At 41.5% G+C, this 19,423-nt stretch overlaps 1 protein-coding gene across 2 annotated transcripts in view; it reads right to left on the bottom strand.

Annotated features, from left to right (window-relative positions):
- The window catches only part of ASCC1 (activating signal cointegrator 1 complex subunit 1), a 394,613-nt gene that overhangs the window by 216,809 nt on the left and 158,381 nt on the right, over positions 1-19,423 (bottom strand). For both annotated transcript variants that reach the window (XM_068257775.1, XM_068257774.1), the window contains exons 8-9: positions 9,747-9,871; positions 5,509-5,588 (exon numbers count right to left, since the gene is read on the bottom strand). In XM_068257775.1, coding sequence (XP_068113876.1) covers positions 5,509-5,588; positions 9,747-9,871 — 205 coding nt within the window. The remainder of the gene's footprint in view (positions 1-5,508; positions 5,589-9,746; positions 9,872-19,423) is intronic.

Genomic DNA, 19,423 nt, shown 5'->3' with positions numbered 1-19,423 from the left:
TCCCGATATGGGAGGAGTGAACCATGGTCATTGTAGGAGTAGGCAAACTAGGGAGTTTCCTAAAGGTGGCCACTAACGGTCCAACTTCTAGCGAAAAATTGTTCGAGCGATCAGAAATTCTGATCGGATTGGTTGTAAATAATCTCCATGGGTGGAAACAATCGATTAACGAGTGAAAAAAAATGTCGCCCGAATGAATTTTCGTCGAACCAAAATTTGGATTTACTTGTTGGTTGTGATAGATAGGAAGCAAAGATTGGTTCGTTGATGGTGTAGTGAACGATTTATTACAAGATTTTACTTCTGATCAGAATTTCTGATTGCTCGAACAATTTTTCGCTAGAAATTGGACCGTTAGTGGCCACCTCAAGATACAAGCTGCTATAGAAAGTAACTGGGAAGCATGCTAAGAACATTATGCTTTAGAGAATTATCCTATGCAACTACTGGTCTTACAATTGGAAAGGATGTCATAAAAACTAAACGTTCACCTGTAGCAAAGTTTTTTATGGTACACCATCAGCTCTAGCCACTTCAAAATGCATTTTTTATTCTATAGAAGTAAATATTCACACTCACTTAGCATAAAATATTACAATTATTTAGCTAAGCTTGTGATTGTTTTAGGTTTATGCTTTGTTGATTGCCCATTGTTCTGCAATCATGCGCAATGCACAGAATAAATCAGTGTCGTAAAAAAAACTGCTGAAGTTTCATAATCTTGATAATTAGTTTCCAACTAAAAACTGCATTTTAACCCTGTAATAGATGCAGTGGAATATTCAATGAATAATATTAGTTAGTGGAGTCTTAGAAGCTTGGGGGGAGAAGGGCAACCAAAATAACACAAAAAGACAAAGGCGTGACCACCACTTAAAAAGTGTAATAATGGCTGAAGAAGCTCTTTCATGTTTAAAAAGTCATTTAGTCAAATATATACCTCCAAACTTTTTGAGATAGGAAAGAGGGACACTTAAGCCATGCCCCTGCCACACTCCTAGTCATGCCCCCAACATTACCCCAGTCACACATGCCATAAAGATTTCATAAGAAAAATATGTTGTTTTATCATTCCAACCACACTGGTCCTTTCTATCCTGGTTCAATATTCATATTAACATTTGAAAATAAGAAATACATCAATTAAAAGGATAGGAATAAAATTTAGAGTCAAACACATTTTTCAGTAGATAAAATACATATATTTACATAAATAAAATCATAAATAAATAATAGATCTGTACATGAGTCTTGAAAGAGGGACAAATGAGGAGGAAAGAGGGACATAGGGAGAGGGTTCCCAAAGAGGGACTGTCCCTACAAAAAGGGACAGTTGGGAGCTATGCAAGTGCAAGACATTAGGGTTATCATGGCATGATTTTTATGCTACCTGAAGTTAAAGTGAACCTCCAGACTAAAAATCTATTCAGCAGCACTGAAAAGGCTTGGTGTTTATTTAACAGTTTAACAAAATCAGAACTTTGTTTTTCTTACCCAAGCCTCATTTTTAGCTGCACAGAAGCTAATCTCTGCCCCATCAAAGAAATCTGCCCAGGTCTTTTTCCCCTGATGCTGTGCAAAGCATGATGGGGTTTCTGATGTTCTGCTGTTTTGGTGCAAATTTGTTTGTTTCTTTTTATTTTGAATTTGAGATTTGAAGCCTAGCGTGCACAGCTGTGAGGGGTGATCAGGACACAGGACAGTTGGAACTGTGTCTCATGCTCCCTGTCACCTCGTTTCAACCAAAAAGATGGCTGCCCCCATGAAATCACAAACATTTGCCTGTTCTTTTAAAACAGGGTGGATAAGAAATTAGAGTACCTGTCTAATTAACTTTAACTAATGTAACTTAATGACAGTATGTTTGTTTAGGCTGAAGACCCCCTTTAAGTTGTAAAGAAATTTAGTGTTTTGCCTGACTGACTTTCAAAGCTGCCCAGGTTCTACAGCAGAAAGCAAGTTTACAATTTATTTTTTGGATGAGTTACCCCAGAATATTGTGAAGATGAGTTCCCTACAACTCTTTTAGAGACAATTGTTGTATTAATTACAGGAATTCAACAAATGTAATCCTTAATGTCAGGGTGTAGGACATCTTTCAGAAGCAAAGAGTAGAAATAGCTGGGTCTCCACCTGGATTTTGCAAGATTAGCTTAATTATTAGTTACCACTAATAAATTAAGCTAATAAATTAAGCCAATATTGCAAAATCCAGGTAGAGACCCAGCTTGTTCTACTCTTTGCTTCTGACTGTACACCCCTGTGGGATCCGGGTGTATGGGTGTTCACTCCCTAGTGCTAAGACTGTCAGTGGTTGGAGCCCTGGGGCAAGCCTTTTTCGTTTTAGGACATTTTTTCCCCACAATGTACTGCTGCAAAAAAAATCCATTATAGCAAACTCTATTGACCACGGTGAACATGTGCTAGTCTTTTTTCACTCTGTTATAAAATGTTTAGCGATCCTCTGTGCCGCCTTACAGGTTCACATTAATGTTGACACAAGTACAGTTATTGAAAACAAATCATCAAGAAAACTACTATGGAGAGCCAGACCAACTACATAAAGTACACCTGAAGTAGTGTGTAAAAAAGAAAAAGAAAAGAAGAAAGTCGCATTCTTACCTCTGAAGTTGAAGCCTCTGGATAGTCCAGAGGCTTCCTGGATCTTTTCCTAAAGTTCACCATTCCAGCAAATTGTGCCAATGTATGCCCAGTAGAATGAAGCACTCGTGCACAGAGGAAACCAATCTGCCAGGGACAACATGGCAGCTTCCCTGGGTGGGAGGAGAGGAGCAATGGACTCAAGACACTGGTTTTTGCTTAAAGATCTGGTATGCCAGATCATTAAAGAGGGATTGTCAGCCACAGAATCAAATTCCATTTACACACTGCTCGGTGTTTATTATGCAGCCTGCAGCCTTATCCTGCATTGCAAGCACTCCAATCCATTCAGAAATGTCTCTGCTGTAATAAATCTTATCTCATTCACCACTGCTCTATTCAGGCCCGGATTTACCTTACAGGAGCCTAAGCCTATAGGCACAGATGTCCTGTCACCCTAGACTTCGCCCTCCACAAACCCACAGACCCCTGCCGTACCGCACCACAAGTGTTCTGGCTGTCCAAGTTGTCACTTCTCTCTTACTTTCCTTGCCCTTCACAGGCAGCTACAGGTGCCCCTTGGTATTAGGTAGTCAGAAGTACCCTAAATAATAAATAGCTAGAGGTGCCCCCGAGTGTTAGGTAGCTAGAGGAACCTCAGTATTAGGTAGCTAATTGTGCCCCTGGCTAAAGGGAGATCTCGTCAGTGGAATACAGAGAGCTGGGTGGGTAACCTCTCATTTACACTCTCATCAGGAGTGAGCCCCCTTTCCATCATCAGGCGCCTGTAGGCCCGTGCCTACAGTGCCTTATGGTAAATCCGTCCCTGGCTCTATTTGTTCGATTGCCGATGAGAAGGAAGCTTGTCATCACCCCTCCCACATTCCTGCTCCTCACTGATTGGTTGAGGGCAGTTCAGTGAGCTAGTGAAACCTGATCTATGCAGGGCTCACATGTGTTTACAAAGCAAGCTAGCTATGACAGTGCAGTTTCTAGGGGAAAAAAGTTAGGGGGGAAATTAAATCAGTATTGGCTTCAGTCAGATGAAATAAGGATGGCAAATGCCTGAAACAGAATTCTCTTTATTTACTATATAAAATTAACTGAAACAAAAACATGTGGACAGTACAATACATATGTTATGTAAGTAGAACAAGTAGTTATCTACTTATATACGAGTTTCATTTTCCTGGGATGGTATGGCTGTCCCTGCTGCTTTAAGCAACCTCGGAGGACACCTAAGCCAATGCTAGATTGTCATCCAAGACAACCCCGACCAGCTGCCTCAGCCCAGAATGGTCTAGCATTAGCCTCGGGCCTTAAATCTGCCATTACGTTGTGTATTGTGTGGTGTTAAACAGAATGCCTGGCTTATTTCTCAACAAAAGTGGAGTTTCACAGTAATTTTAATTGGTGTGTACAAATATATACACTCACCTAAAGGATTATTAGGAACACCTTGCTAATACGGTATTGCGCAAAGGTGGATCAGCGCATTACCAGGCCGCCTCCGAATGGCCACCAATCAGAGATGCGCTGAGCCCTCCCCCCCCCCCCCCTCCGAAACTACAAACGTACCTTGAAACCAAACAGAAGCTCTGCATGAACATCAATAAGCAAGGCTATTAAATGGGAGCAGCTGACCAAAGTTACTTACATTTGTACATGGCGAGGAAAGGAACAGCGCTACTTAAAAACAGATTGCATCCTTATGACTATCTGCTTGAGAGTGCAAGCCCCACTAGTGGGATAAAATGCACACCCAGCATTCAAATAAAATGCACCTATCTACCATGGTATACTAATACGGTGTTTGACCCCCTTTCGCCTTTAGAACTGTTTTGTGGGATGCACATCCAGGGCACAAAGCTCCCATTCCACCACATTCCAAAGATGCTTTATTGGGTTGAGATCTAGTGACTGTGGGGGCCATTTTAGTACAGTGAACTCATTGTCATGTTCAAGAAACCAATTTGAAATGATTCAAGCTTTGTGACATGGTGCATTATCCTGCTGCATGTAGCCATCAGAGGATGGGTAGATGGTGGTCATGAAAGGATGGACATGGTCAGAAACAATGCTCAGGTAGCCCGTGGCATTTAAACAATGCTCAGTTGGCACTAAGGGGCCTAAAGTGTGCCAAGAAAACATCCCCCACACCATTAAATCACCACCACCAGCCTGCACAGTGGTAACAAGGCACGATAGATCCATGTTCTCATTCAGTTTACACCAAATTCTGACTCTATCGAGACTTATTAGACCAGGCACCATTTTTCCAGTCTTCAACTGTCCAAATTTGGTGAGCTCGTGCAAATTGTAGTCTCTTTTTCCTATTCATAGTGGAGATGAGTGGTCTCCAGTGGGGTTTTCTGCTGTTGTAGCCCATCTGCCTCAAGGTTGTGTGGCTTCACAAATGCTTTGCTGCATACCTCGGTTGTAACGACTGGTTATTTTAGTCAACGTTGCTCTTCTATCAGCTTGAATCAGTCGGCCCATTCTCCTCTGACCTCTAGCATCAACAAGGCATTTTCGCCCACAGGACTGCCGCATACTGGATGTTTTTCCCTTTTCACACCATTCTTTGTAAACCCTAGAAATGGTTGTGCTTGAAAATCCCAGTAACTGAGCAGATTGTGAAATACTCAGACGGCCCGTCTGGCACCAACAACCATTCCACCCTCAAAATTACTTAAATCACCTTTCTTTCCCATTCTGACATTCAGTTTGGAGTTCAGGAGATTGTCTTGACCAGGACCACACCCCTAAATGCATTGAAGCAACTTCCATGCAATTGGTTGATTAGATAACTGCATTAATGAGACATTGAACAGGTGTTCCTAATAATCCTTTAGGTGAGTGTAGAATAAGCAAAGCAACTCACATATAAAATAATTTCTCACTGACCTTCAAAACATTTCTGGCATCAAACGATTCTCTCTCTCTTTGGCCATGCTTTCCAGGGGATACAGTACTTCTCTCCTCAGCTGCAACAGAAAACATAACTAGTCATTTATATATTCTTTATGATGTAAAATAGAATAATAAAAGTAACGGATTGTACCATGGACAAAAGACTGCAATATAAGAGTACAGAGATTAAAACTGTATCTATATATAAAGGTCTTACTAAATACACACATGGTAGTAAAGCAATCAGCCTTGTTAATTATCAGTGATTAGAGCCTCTCATTTTTGTTTGCATCAATCTTAACCTCTTGATGAAGAACAAATCATGAAACACGTTACAGCAATATAACATAACCTTATTATTACAGCACTAATGCGAGTTTATTAAAGGGAATGTCCAAGCAAAATAAAAAAATGAGTTTCACTTACCTGGGGCTTCTACCAGCCCCATGCAGCCATCCTGTGCCCTCGTAGTCACTCACTGCTGCTCCAGTCCCCGGCTGGCAGCTTGCCGACCTCAGAGGTCAGAGGGACGCATTGTGTACATTTTTACGCATTCCCGCTAGTGCAGGAACATTAACACATACAATTTTACGCGTTACTGGTTCAATGCGTACATTTTTATGCATTGAACCAGTAATGCGTAAAAATGTATGTGTTAATGTTCCTGCACTAGCGGGAATGCGTAAAAATGTACGCAATGCGTCCCTGCCAGCGGGGGACTGGAGCAGCAGTGAGTGACTACGAGGGCACAGGATGGCTGCATGGGGCTGGTAGAAGCCCCAGGTAAGTGAAACTCATTTTTTTATTTTGCTTGAACCTTCCCTTTAAGGCTGGTTTCACACGCGCACGTTAGAGCAGCCTGTAACGCACCCCAACGCACAGCAATGAAAAATCAATGGGCTGTTCACAGTGCCCACGTTGCGTTACATTGTAACGCAGCACGTCCAGATAACGTACTGCATGCAGTACTTTTACATGCGGCGAAGCCGTGTTAGACTGTTTGCACATGCTCAGTACGGGTGGGTTTTTTATTTTTGGGGGGGGGAGGAGGCGGGGAGAGGCCTCTACGTAGCCAGGCACATGGCTACTTAATATGCACTGCACTTGCAGTGTTTTCTTCTTGGAGCTACTGCTGATTGGCTGGCAGGACCACGTGATGCGGAGAGCTCCGCTCACGTGGTCTCCGCAGTGCCTCCGACAGAGCAGGCGCACCAAGAGCTGCTTGTTACGCGGCTCTTGGTAGCGTCCTGCTCCAACACCACCAGGCGTTGCGTCCTGCTCCAACACCACCAGGCGTTGCGTTAGGGGCATGTTATGCGACCTTAACGTCCCCTCTAACGCAACGTCCTGGTGTGAAACCAGCCTAAACACACTGGGATTGCATATTTTTGCTAAAGGTACAAAGAAGGTTTTATTTTTGTAATTGCAGCTTTATTGTCATATGTATCAAAGAAAAGTGGAATACTATTGCCAGAAAAAGATAGACAAAAAACAGCTCAATATACTGTACAAAAAAAAAGTACAATTACTGTAAATGTTTAATTATAAACAGGTTTTTTTTTGGCTGCCAACCAGCATTGCATATCAAGCTTTAGTTTATACTTTGGTCATGGCTCTCCTCATGCACAAGTCACACATGAAGTGTGCTGGTGGGAGATATGTATGGCAAGCTTTTTCTCAAAAGTAATTTCAACTGCTACACACCCATACTTTGCCTGCTGTAGTTTTCTTTACATCCCACTACTGCTGTCATTCAGCCTTATTTTGGGTCCTGCTGACATCATTCAAATTCCTTGACAATCCAGACCCATAACCAGGCTGAGTCACAGAGATAAGTCACAAACCTGGAATGAGCGTGAATGATACAGAGGCCACACCTTTCTGCCTTTGCTCATTTAGGTCATTCCTCTTACCCTGGTCTTTTCAAAACAGCTCTCTATGCCTTTCATCTGCTGTATATATGCCAAGTCCATTGAGGCAGGATACACACTTGACTGTTTTCGTGCACGTTCACACTTACTGTGTTGTTCGCGCGCAGAAAAAAAAATGACATTCTGCATGACGACTCTGCACATTTTGGCAGTTTTCTGTATCAATTACTTTAGCTGCTGTGAAAAAACGCGCGCGTTTTCCTGCATGGAAACACAATTAGTGTGCAGAAAAAGTATGCAGAAAAATGCAGGAGAACTGAAAGTCAAGTGTCTTCCCTGCCTGAGCTTACAGAAAACAGAAAAAGGTGGGGGAGAGAGCAAAGTTTACTCTCCCACAGAAAAATTTAAATTACCCCGAGATCGCTTAAAGGGATACTGTAGGGGGGGTGGGGGGGGGGGAAATGAGTTGAAGTTACCCGGGGCTTCTAATGGTCCCCCGCAGGCATCCTGTGCCCGTGCAGCCACTCACCGATGCTCCGGCCCCGCCTCCGGTTCACTTCTGGAATTTCAGACTTTAAAGTCTGAAAACCACTGCGCCTGCGTTGCCGTGTCCTCGCTTCCCCTGATGTCACCAGGAGCACACAGCACAGGCACAGACCATACTGGACCTGCGCAGTACGCTCCTGGTGCCATCAGCGGGAGTGAGGACACGGCAACGCAGGCGCAGTGGTTTTCAGACTTTAAAGTCTGAAATTCCAGAAGTGAACAAGAGGCGGGGCCGGAGCATTGGGGAGTGGCTGCGCGGGCACAGCATGTCTGTGAGGGACCATTAGAAGCCCCGGGTAACTTCAACTCATTTTCCCCTGACCCCCCTACAGTGTCCCTTTAATTGTGATTTTGGAGCACAAAAAAACTTAGATTTCAGTTTACTTCAAATATACTCCATTTGTCTTAAAATGAACCTGAGGTGAAAATATACCAATGAGGTAAACAATTATATCAATCATCCTACTCCTAAAAATGATCTTTAAAAAAAAATCCCACTGTTGTAGTCTCTGTGTATCAGCAGGGGCGGACCTTGAATGATGCAGCTTGAACCATTTGCGCCAGATGGCGTCATCCAAGGCGGCATTCCACCTGGCATCGCACCCACCTTCCTACGCAATGGCGGCCCATCCTCTACTGAGTCCCCCCCACTGGATTGCCTGGCGCCAGCGCAGCATACAGAGACCTCAGATCAGCGCTGACCCACAGTGGAGACAGGACAGTGGTGCCCTAGTAGCGATGTGTATACAGGAAGTGCTTACTTCTTGTGTATCTGCCAGTGCCACTACTAGGGCTTTGCTCTCCTGTCTCCACTGCAGGTTAACGCTAACCTGAGGTCTCTATGCCACACCAGTGCCAGGCAATCCAGCGTAGGGACTCAGAGGATGGACGCTTCCCGAGCAGGCAAACGAGCGGCAGTCTGTGGAGGGAGGACAGGCTGGCTACCTATACTGGGTGCACCTATTGCTGGCTACCTATACCAGGGGCACCTATTCCTGGCTACCTACACTGGGGGCAACTATACCTGACTACCTATACTGAGTGCACCTATTCCTGGCTACCTATACTGAGGGCACCTATTATTGGCTACCTATACTGGTGGCACCTATTCCTGGCTACCTATACTAGGGCACCTATACCTGGCTACCTATACTGGGGGCACATATACCCAGCTACCTATACTGGGGGCACCTATTCCTAGCTATCTATACTGGGGGCACCTATTTCTAGCTACCTATACAGAGGCACCTGTACTGGGGGGTAGCCAGGTATAGGAGGAGAGGGGGGAAAGGGCACCATATTATTATAATTATTGATTTATAAACAGATAAAGTGTAGCGCTCTGAGTCTTGGGCGGAGGGGTTACAGTATGATATTAGGTCTGGAGGCCATCTGCAGAATATTGGAGGCTTACTGTTCTAACCAAAATTTAAAGCTACCATACCGACCTTCTATTTGTACCTTGTAAGAAATCTTCTATTATCCTTATCCCTTTGGGTATGAAAAGGGCTCTGATACACTGGATGGATATACAATATAGTACGTTGTGCATAACATTACCTATACTTACATACAGCCTTTCAGCTAGAGGTATAATTTCCTGCCCAGCGAGCTAACGGAGCCTTTACAATGTTTACACTGTCAAATGATGTCATTTCAAATTGCACACATTCTACTTTACCTTTGGTTTCCCTTCCTCACTGCAATACAGACCGCATTACAACACAAGATACAAAAGACAGAAAGTTGGTTATCAAAAGCACAATACTCAGATTTTCTTCTTCATATCAACATTTGTAAGACACAAGCACTTGCCTAAGGGGTCTCTGCGGAATAGCGTATTCATAACTGTTGCGTGAAGTTTTACTCTGTCCCATTCTTTTAACATCAGCCCGGAGCTCAGGAATTTCTGCATAAGACGATCTGCAATGAGCTGCAACCTGAGCAAGAGAAAGAAAGTAAATAACATTTTATCTGTTTAGTCATCCTCTTACAAAGAATACGCATGATGGTTTAACCGTAAAGGGAAGGCACGGGTACCCCGATTAAACAAACAGAGAGCTCATACGAGCACCAACAAACTCCGTTGCAAGCTGTCACAACAAGCAACGCTAACCCCCAAGATGCAGTGTAAATCCTGGCAGCTTGTGCAATTGCATTTTAAAAGACTGAGGACATGTAATAAATGTACATTATTATCAAAGCAATGTGCTTTTAATGTAAAACGATTTTGTCATTTTCTCATAAAGCAAAATACATTTACTTCACTTGCTGAAATGAAGCACTTAGAACTGCCAGTCATTTCATTAAACCAAGTCTAGATAAATGCAAGTCTGCAGAAGTATGATTAGCTACATGCATATTATACATGTCAAATTGATTCAGATAAATACATACATTAAAAAAAAGTAGTCCTTGAATTGAACCTAGGTGTTGCCTTTAGAGGTCAGACAACATCAAGGATAGCATCACTAAGACTGCATTTTTCTAAATGTAACTTTACTGAAGGTTTGCCCCGAGTCTCCTGTCTTTAGTTTGAATTAGTCAATGTCCACCGCTAATGGCTGTGTGATCCTATTGTGTTTATACTTAAATATTATAGAGGGTGGCACATGAAAAACCAGCCAGTCACACTAGCATACAGCCCACCGCTCTCATATGGCAGCAAATGCAGGCGACAGAGTATTCAATAAAGCCACAAAGCCCACACAACATGACGCGAGTAAACAGCCGCATGATAGCTGGCCCGGCTGGCATCTATCTGCTTGCTAGTGCAAGTGGCAAGCAGAGGGCCGGTATTTCATGTGCCACCTTGTAGTTTGCCCAGATAACGTGAAACCTTCAGGCAAAAAGAAACGTGAAACCTCCAAGTCGCTCTTTAGCGCCCCGCTCTGTCTCCTCCCCGCTTCTCTGCTCTGCCTCTGCACCGTGTTTAGTTAGAGAAGGGCTACCAAAAATGTCCGCTGATGTCCACATTTGTGGACATCAGCGGCCATTTTCTTGTAGCTCTGATCTAGCTATACATGGAGCAGAGGCAGAAAAGCGGGGAGGCAGACAGAGTGGGGCGGTGAGCGGCGACGCATAAGTGTGTCGAGGAACACAGGTTGGTAAACTGTGCCATAGACAATATCCCAAATTTAGAGTTTTGGTAGAATAAAATACATGGAGGGGTTATAATGTGAGCTTTTAACTGATGACTTCACTTGTATAGAAACATAGAACATACACATAAGTACACACTTAGAAATCTGTTTCCTTTCACTAGGTTCAGCTGTTCTTCCAATAGTCAACCTGCAGAAACGTGGGAGCACTCACAGTTGCTTCCCCAGGTACAGAATCACAGTTGCTTCCCCAGGTACAAAATCATTTTGTCAACAATGATTATACTGTGGCTAGATATGTATAACCATTCATTGATGGGTTGATGGGATGTGCTCGCCATACGTCAAAACTACAGAATTCCAAGAAACTGTGATTCTATTACGGAACAACTCTTCATGCTGCACTACTATTATAGCACTCTGAAAGAATATTCCGTAGTCATAACGCTCATAAAATATAATGTTGAATGCAGTTTATCAGAACCACTACAGATATTAGCTGGCTTTTACAAAAGTACTAACCTTGCCAACAACAATACAGTTATTTAGCTCAAATGACTCAATACTTCTACACCACAGCCTGAACCATTTCAGAATTACAACCTGTACTCTGCTTGCTTCCAGTTGGCAGCTAATACAGCATAAAAAGCTCTGAATGTTTTCAGCTTTATACTTTATGAATTTAATTTTGCATATATATTGCTTGGTTGTAGATGCAAGAAGCAAAATGAAAATTAACTAGAAAGAACAAATTAAACTTCATAAAGAAGTGGCTAAAAGGGTTCACGTGTACATCTAAGAGGCAGCACACGAGCCTGTTTGGATCTAATTTAGTTAAGGGTGTATTTCGGGATGATGCCCCCATGGCAAGGTAGAGTAATAATGCTCTTTATTAGTGATGCTCTTGGGCTATACAAGCTCACCTACCTCAGCAGTTATTGTCCCATGAAGTTTGATACACTATGGAGACCTTGGCTGTTGAATATTGAAAATAATCTGCTGTTCTGTAATTTGTATCTGGATTTAACACGATTTGGGAGGGACTGCTGGGGTGTGAGAGCAGACCATGAGAGATGGGACGGGAGGGTGGGGGGCATTGGAAAGGGGTGGGGGGTTTGCTGTATTTATTTATTTGTATGCTCTGATGGTAATTCAATAAAAAGAATCTGTTAAAAAAAAGAAAGATAATGCCATGTGCTCCCTGGATACTGTTCAAAGATGACAGTGCACCAGTCTCTTGGTTCTGCCCTCCTTAATATACCACCCGCATACCAGCCCCAAAGTCTCTAATATTAAATACAGTGGTTTGCAAAAGTATTTGGCCCCCTTGAAGTTTTCCACATTTTGTCATATTACTGCCACAAACATGAATCAATTTTATTGGAATTCCACGTGAAAGACCAATACAAAGTGGTGTACACGTGAGAAGTGGAACGAAAATCATACATGATTCCAAACATTTTTTACAAATCAATAACTGCAAAGTGTGGTGTGCGTAATTATTCAGCCCCCTGAGTCAATACTCATGATGAGCTTTAGGTTTTAATTGTTATTGAGCTATACACCTGCAACAAACATGCAGCCAGTGGAGTTAAATTATAGTCACAGCACCTGATGTGCATGATCAAGTACTTAAAGTATTGGAGGCAAAGCATCAGCACAGAAGTCACACAACTAGCATATTTTAATTTTTAGAAAATGAAAATGGCAGCCTCCGTATTCTTCCCACTTTAGGTTTACTTTAATTTATTTTTTTTGTATTTATATGGCTAATTTACTCCCATAGCCATCCAAATATCAAAACACATAAGATGTCCTGATAATGAACAGATTAAATGACAAAGTCAATTGTGCAATGAAAGCCATGGTCATCATTTTTTGTTATCATATAAGCTCTTCACGGATGTGACATGAAGCAAAACTGATACTCTAAATTTTTCCATTAGCATTTGAAGTAAACCGGTCATGAGAAAAAGATGTAGGAAATCATTACCAACATCTGTCTGAATATAAATATAAATACAATGTCAGCACTAGCTCAAAGGATAAAATGAAAAAAAAAAAAAAAATATTTCTGCTAAAATGTTGTCTCTCCGAAACAGTAAAAATATAATTCAGAAAAGCCATTCTACACATCTGCCCAAACAATATATTAAAGTTCACCTGTGGCAATTTTTGAGTAATTGAAACTGAACTTGCGATAAACAAATGCATAAATCTAAGAATGTGTAGACTGCATTTGTGCATTGAGTGTCTGTACCTTTTCCAATAAATACATTTAAAGTACTTGGCTTGGTACAACCAGTAAGGGGCCTCTTTACCACTGGCAGCTGAAGGTGGTGAATTCACCGCCTGTCAGCTGCCCCAATCCACTGGATAGGTGCTCATCAAAGGCGGTGGACAGACAGCCAACCCGCCCCCCCCCCCCCCACACACACACACGTAGTTGCATCTGAGTACGGCTGAGTACTGGTTGCCGTGGTCAGAAGCGAGAAGACTCTTTTTGCTGCCAGGTAACGCCGCCGTTTGCCAAACGTGTCATGTGTGGTGTTACCAAGCGCTGCCATTCGGGTGCATGTAATTGCAACTGAACAGCACTTATGCCTGGCAGTCAGGCGACTAAACTGATCGATAAATGAGCAGGTCAGCCATTCAGAGAAACTCCTCGCTACCATTAGAATTGGAGCGGAGTCCTAAGTAAAGAGCAGATCACATGACCTGGTCCAACTCTTCCCACTCCAGAGAAAAACTCTTCCCACTCCTGAGAGAAATTAACTGTGTGTGGCTTTCACTGAAATTACAGTTCAACAGTTTCACCCTGCTCTGTGTAAAGTTAAAGAGAACCTGTACTGAGTAAAAATATTTAAAATAAACACATGAGGTAACTTCAAATGAACATTACATAGTTACCTTGCCATCAGTTCCTCTCAGAAGCTCACCATTTTCTTCTGACAATAATCCCTTTCAGTTCTGACAATATTTTGTCAGATCTGAAATATATCAGTTGCTGTCAATAAAATATCAGTTGCTGTCAGGTATAGCTGAGAGGAAAACTGATGTACCAGGTAATGTCCATGTTTCCCTATGGCTCAAGTAGGCGATGTTACAGTTTAACAGTGTGCTGACCAGAAAGCTGTTATGGGTAATGTCCATTTTCAAAATGGAGGACGGAAAATTCCCTTGATCACAGTGAACAAACAGGACGCGGAACAGGAGAAAGACACTGAGGAGTAGACTACATGGAAGGTAAGTATGACTTGTGTATGCCTATTTTGACTTTTAATTTTCAGTTCAGGTTTTCTTTAAGCAATAAACCCTTCCTGACTGTATTACAAAAGCTCTGTGAACCTCCCATTACCCTGTCCTGCCTGCAATGAGGAAATTATACAGGAATTGCTGATGACACCACAGAGCTGTAGTGCTGATTACAAAGATTTAATCTCACAGTCAGCAGTACAAAGGAGGTGAGAAGAGTGAGGTGATCAATGCAGTGTTCACAGAGTCTCGTGCTCCTTACTATATTCTCACTGACTACTTCATATGAGTGATGATGAGAGGGGGGAGGAGTTTAGCAGACTGCAATTTAGTCTAATCAAGCAGTGTTGATGTCGCACAAGTTGGGGCAATATATTTCTGATAGATTTGATCAGGGTGATAAAATCTGACAGGAAACAAACAGGAAAATCAATGTGTGTATGCATTACCCAAGCTTTGGATCTTCTTTATTTGCATTAACATATAAGTATTATTATATTATAGTTTTATACTGTGGCTCACAAGTCTTGCTAGAAGTGATAATTTCATATCATGCATTGACAAATTCTATCATGCATGCACAAATCTAATATATTATTTAATATATTTATCTCTGTGTGCCATCACCAGATATTCAGTCACCTGTGGTCAGCTGCTAAAGACAAGGGTTTCTTACCAATTTATTGTAAAAACATATGCAGTATGCACATTATATTATAGTAAGGTCTGCAAGAGCATATATATATATATATATATATATATATATATATATATATATATATATATATATATATATATATATATATATATATATATATATATATATATACATATATATATGTATATATATATATATATATATATATATATATATATATATATATATACGTATATGTGTATATATATATATATATATATATATATATATATATATATATATATATATATATATATATATATATATATATATATATATATATATAAGGCTTACACAAAGAATTGAATGTGTGCATTAAAAACACCAAGTGAACACCTGACTTATCTAACTTTGCAAATTTGGCCTTATTGGCTATTCATGATGCAATGCTCATGCAAAAATGCATTTGCTTTCGCATGCTATATAAAAAAAAGGCGCCTGGTAAAAAGGGTGCTGGAGATAGTCACTACTAGAATATAGCAGGGCTGTGGAGTTGGGGCAATTTTGGGTGCCTGGAGTCGGAGTCGGGAAAAAATGCACCGACTCCGACTCCTAATGAATTTAAACTGTAGTTAAAATAGAAAATATGATAAATGGTTCTATTTCTCAGATAATCGTCATCATAAATAATTTATAGATACAATAATAGCTGTGCATAGTCCACAAAAATGAAATAAACCAATCAAAATTAGTTACTTGTGCTGCTTCAATAAAGCAGTCCCCGTATTTTTAAAGTCAGATATGCATATCTGATTGTGACTGTATATATAATGTGTACACAGGAATCTCTTATATATACACTAAATAACATCTATGCTGTAAGTATAAAGCCTGATGTGTAGCCGTGTCACTAATAGAGATGGTCAATGACATGTAAATAATTCTGCATTGATTCTGATTTATGCAAATGTATGCACTCTTTGCTCAGGAAATCAAATAATTTGATAGGTTGTTAAAATTTGGTTTGGTGACTACGAATTAAATGGTACCTGAGAAGGATGAAAAGAAAAGTTTTATACATACCTGGGGGGGCTTCTTCCAGCCCCCTTCAGGCTAATCAGTCCCTCGCTGTCCACCTCCACCACCTGGATCTTCTGCTATGAGTCCTGGTAATTCATCCAGTCGGTGCAGTCCGGCCGCATGCTGCTTCCACAGCCAGGAGCGTTCTGCACCTGGCGGCGGAGTTTGTGCATGTGCACTACGCCAGACTGGCTCAAGTACCTGGACTCATAGCAGAAGATCCAGGTGGCGGAGGAGGACAGCGAGGGACTGATAAGCCTGAAGGGGGCTGGAGGAAGCCCCAGGTATGTAAAAAACTTTAATTTCATCTGTTTCAGGTTTACTTTGTTACACAGTAGTACTATACTCTACATATGCACTCTCCACAGAGCTGCAGTGAATCCACTGAGAATGTTGTGCACATTTAACACAGAGGGGTTGTCTATCACCTATAAACCTTGTTCAGATTGTGCATGAAGAATGTGTAATAGAGGAAGAATCACCTTATTCCCCTGCAGAGTACCTGCACATCATTCTTACATGTACCCACAGTTACATTGCCTAGGGCCTGATAGATGTTCTTTGTTCCGGTCTGTACCTTTTACAAGTACTCTTACCAAGGACTAGTTTTAGTCTATGACTAAAGGGAATAAATATGGCAGTCTCCATATCCTTCTCACTTCAGTTGTCTTTTAAAATTCCTAAGCGTTGGCAGTTAAGAGACGAATTTCATGTTACATACTTTCAATCAACAAGATTGTAATATGCAAATTAGAGGAGGAGAGTCGAGGAGTCGGTGGAATCCTAAACTGAGGAGTCTGAGTCGGTGGATTTTTGTACCGACTCCACATCCCTGGAATATAGGTAATATTACGGATATTCTACTAGTTAATTACATAAGCAGAATATTAGTATCTTTACCAATATTTTACTATGACATAACCTAATCCTATTCTCACACAGATCCCTCCCTATTGATGTCTAACACTAACCGATCCACCTTACCACTGCCTAACCCTAAATACTCCCTAACCTAAGTACCCCCCCACCTAACCCTAAGTGCCCCCTGGTGGTGCACAACCTTAGGACTCCCCCTGCTTAACCCTAAGCACTCCTCCCTAGTTGTGGCTAACCTTAGGACTTCCTCTGCCTAACCCTAAGTACCCCCCTAGAGGTGCCTAACCTTAGGATCCAACCTGGCGCTAACCCCCCCCCCCCCCCCCCAATAGTGCTAGACCTATCGACATAGTATCAATAATTATTTATATGATGCTCCCGTGTACCCTTATTATACAATGGGAGCCACAAGAGCTGCCAAAAACATTGTGCTCTAAGCAGTGTCCTTATTACCAATATATTTTCTATTTCTACCATCAATAAACTTTCTATTATTATAACATTCTATCATCTAACATTATAAATATAATGTTTAATATAACAATATAATATAACATTATATAAATATAATGTTCCCCTGCGCCTTTATTATACAGTGGGTGGGGCAAGAGATGCTAATTACATTGTGCTCTATACAGCGCTCGTATTACTGGTAAATTTTCTATTTCTCCTATGAATAAAGATTCTCCTATCGATAATTATGGATATAATGTTCCCCTGCACCTTTATTATACAATGGGAGCACCGCAAGAGAGGTTTATTACATTGTGCTCTTTACAGAGCCCTTATTACTGGCAAGCCTCATGCGCCTTTTTTTACCTACTTTGCTGCATGATGCTCAGCACACAACTCTATCCATATTCAAAGTTTTGACACTGACCCAGCTAACAGAGTCTACCATTGGCACACACAGAGAGCTGATGCTTTTGGTGCAGGCAAAAGAGAAAAAAAATATAATAACCTTTCATGAGAAAAATTGGAACTCTCAGGAGCTTTTGCTTGGAAGGGAGTTCTTGAAATATTAACTATGTCCACCAGGTTGTAAGATGTATGTCAACTAACAATTCAATGCTCAATTGCACAATAGCAGTGTTTGCAGTGGAAGAGGGCTAGCTGCTGTAACTAACCATTATAAATCCCTCTTTCTCCACAGAATAGCTTCAATTTATCTGCTCCTTGCAGGACATGAAATAGTGAAGTAGCGGGTCAGCACCACAGTAATGCTTTTCTAATAGCCTAGAATCCAACAAGACTTTCCTCTGCTGCTATCAGGAAGAGATTACGGCGCAGGTCAGTGAAGACTAGGATTCATCTTACTTGGATAGCAATTTATATATAACTGAAGAAAGGTGGAAGAATGTTTCTGCAAAGTACCGGTGTATGAAAGTCAAAGTATTTTAAAAGTTTAACTATAAACAAATATGAAATTTAACCACATATAGTTTAGTTATTGTTTAATAAAGATTAGAAAAATTAAAGAGCACCTGAAGCGTACTCAGCCAGAAATGTGACATGTTACACATGTAATACGAATGAAGAAGCAGCAATTAACAATTCACCCTAAATTAGTTAAAGGGAACCTGAACTGAGTAAAATTATTTAAAATAAACGCATGAGGTAACTTCAAATGAACATTACATAGTTACCTTGCCATCAGTTCCTCTCAGAAGCTCACCATTTTCTTCTGACAACAGGTTGTCAGAACTAAAATATATCAGTTGCTGTCAGTTATATATCAGTTGAAAGGACAACTGATGTGACAGGTAATGTCCATGTTTCCCTATGGCTCAAGTGGGCGATGTTACAGTTTAACAGGGTGCTGACCAGGAAGCAGTTATGGGGTAATGGCCATTTTCAAAATGGAGGACGGAGAATTCCATTGATCACGGTGGACAAACAGGACGAGGGACAGGAGAAAGAGATTGAGGAGTAGACTACATGGGAAGTAAGCATGACCTGTGTATGCTTATTTTGACTTTTAATTTTCAGTTCAGGTTTTATTTAAGTCTCTGAAAACCAACCGCTCCATTGGCAAAACTGCCATGATGGTTTTGCTCAAAGCCTTGCAGAACTAGCCCCCAGCTCTTAATAAACACCCATTGTATTGCTGCAGCAACTGGAGGCACATTTGGCTACCTATACTGGAGGTGGGGGGAACCTACCTAATACTGGGGGAAAATCTGGCTACCTATACTTGGGGAGGCAACCTACTTAACATCTGTGACCTACACTGTGGCAGGCTGGGCGAACTTTGGAATCTCGGACCCTGGTGCTAAAGAACCATTTCCCAGGCCTGGTGTTACCCCGCTGACATTAGCTGCATTACATGAGGGTGACCTCAGGAAGCGACAATAAAACCAAAAATATACATGGCATGCACTGTGTTATCTTAAAAAGTTGTAATTACTTGCCACATTTTTAGTGTACCTCAGCCTCCAAGACTCTCTGCGCGGCCACTTCCAATGCTTAGTCCTGTCCCCTTATGGTTGAGTGGCAAAGAAGCACCCAGCACAGGGGCTAAGCACCGGAAGTGGCTGCACAGA

Source organism: Hyperolius riggenbachi, chromosome 10, assembly GCF_040937935.1.
Source record: "Hyperolius riggenbachi isolate aHypRig1 chromosome 10, aHypRig1.pri, whole genome shotgun sequence".
Taxonomy (NCBI): domain Eukaryota; kingdom Metazoa; phylum Chordata; class Amphibia; order Anura; family Hyperoliidae; genus Hyperolius; species Hyperolius riggenbachi.
The sequence above is the reverse complement of the archived record's forward strand: the minus strand, read 5'-3'. Positions and strand labels throughout refer to the sequence as shown.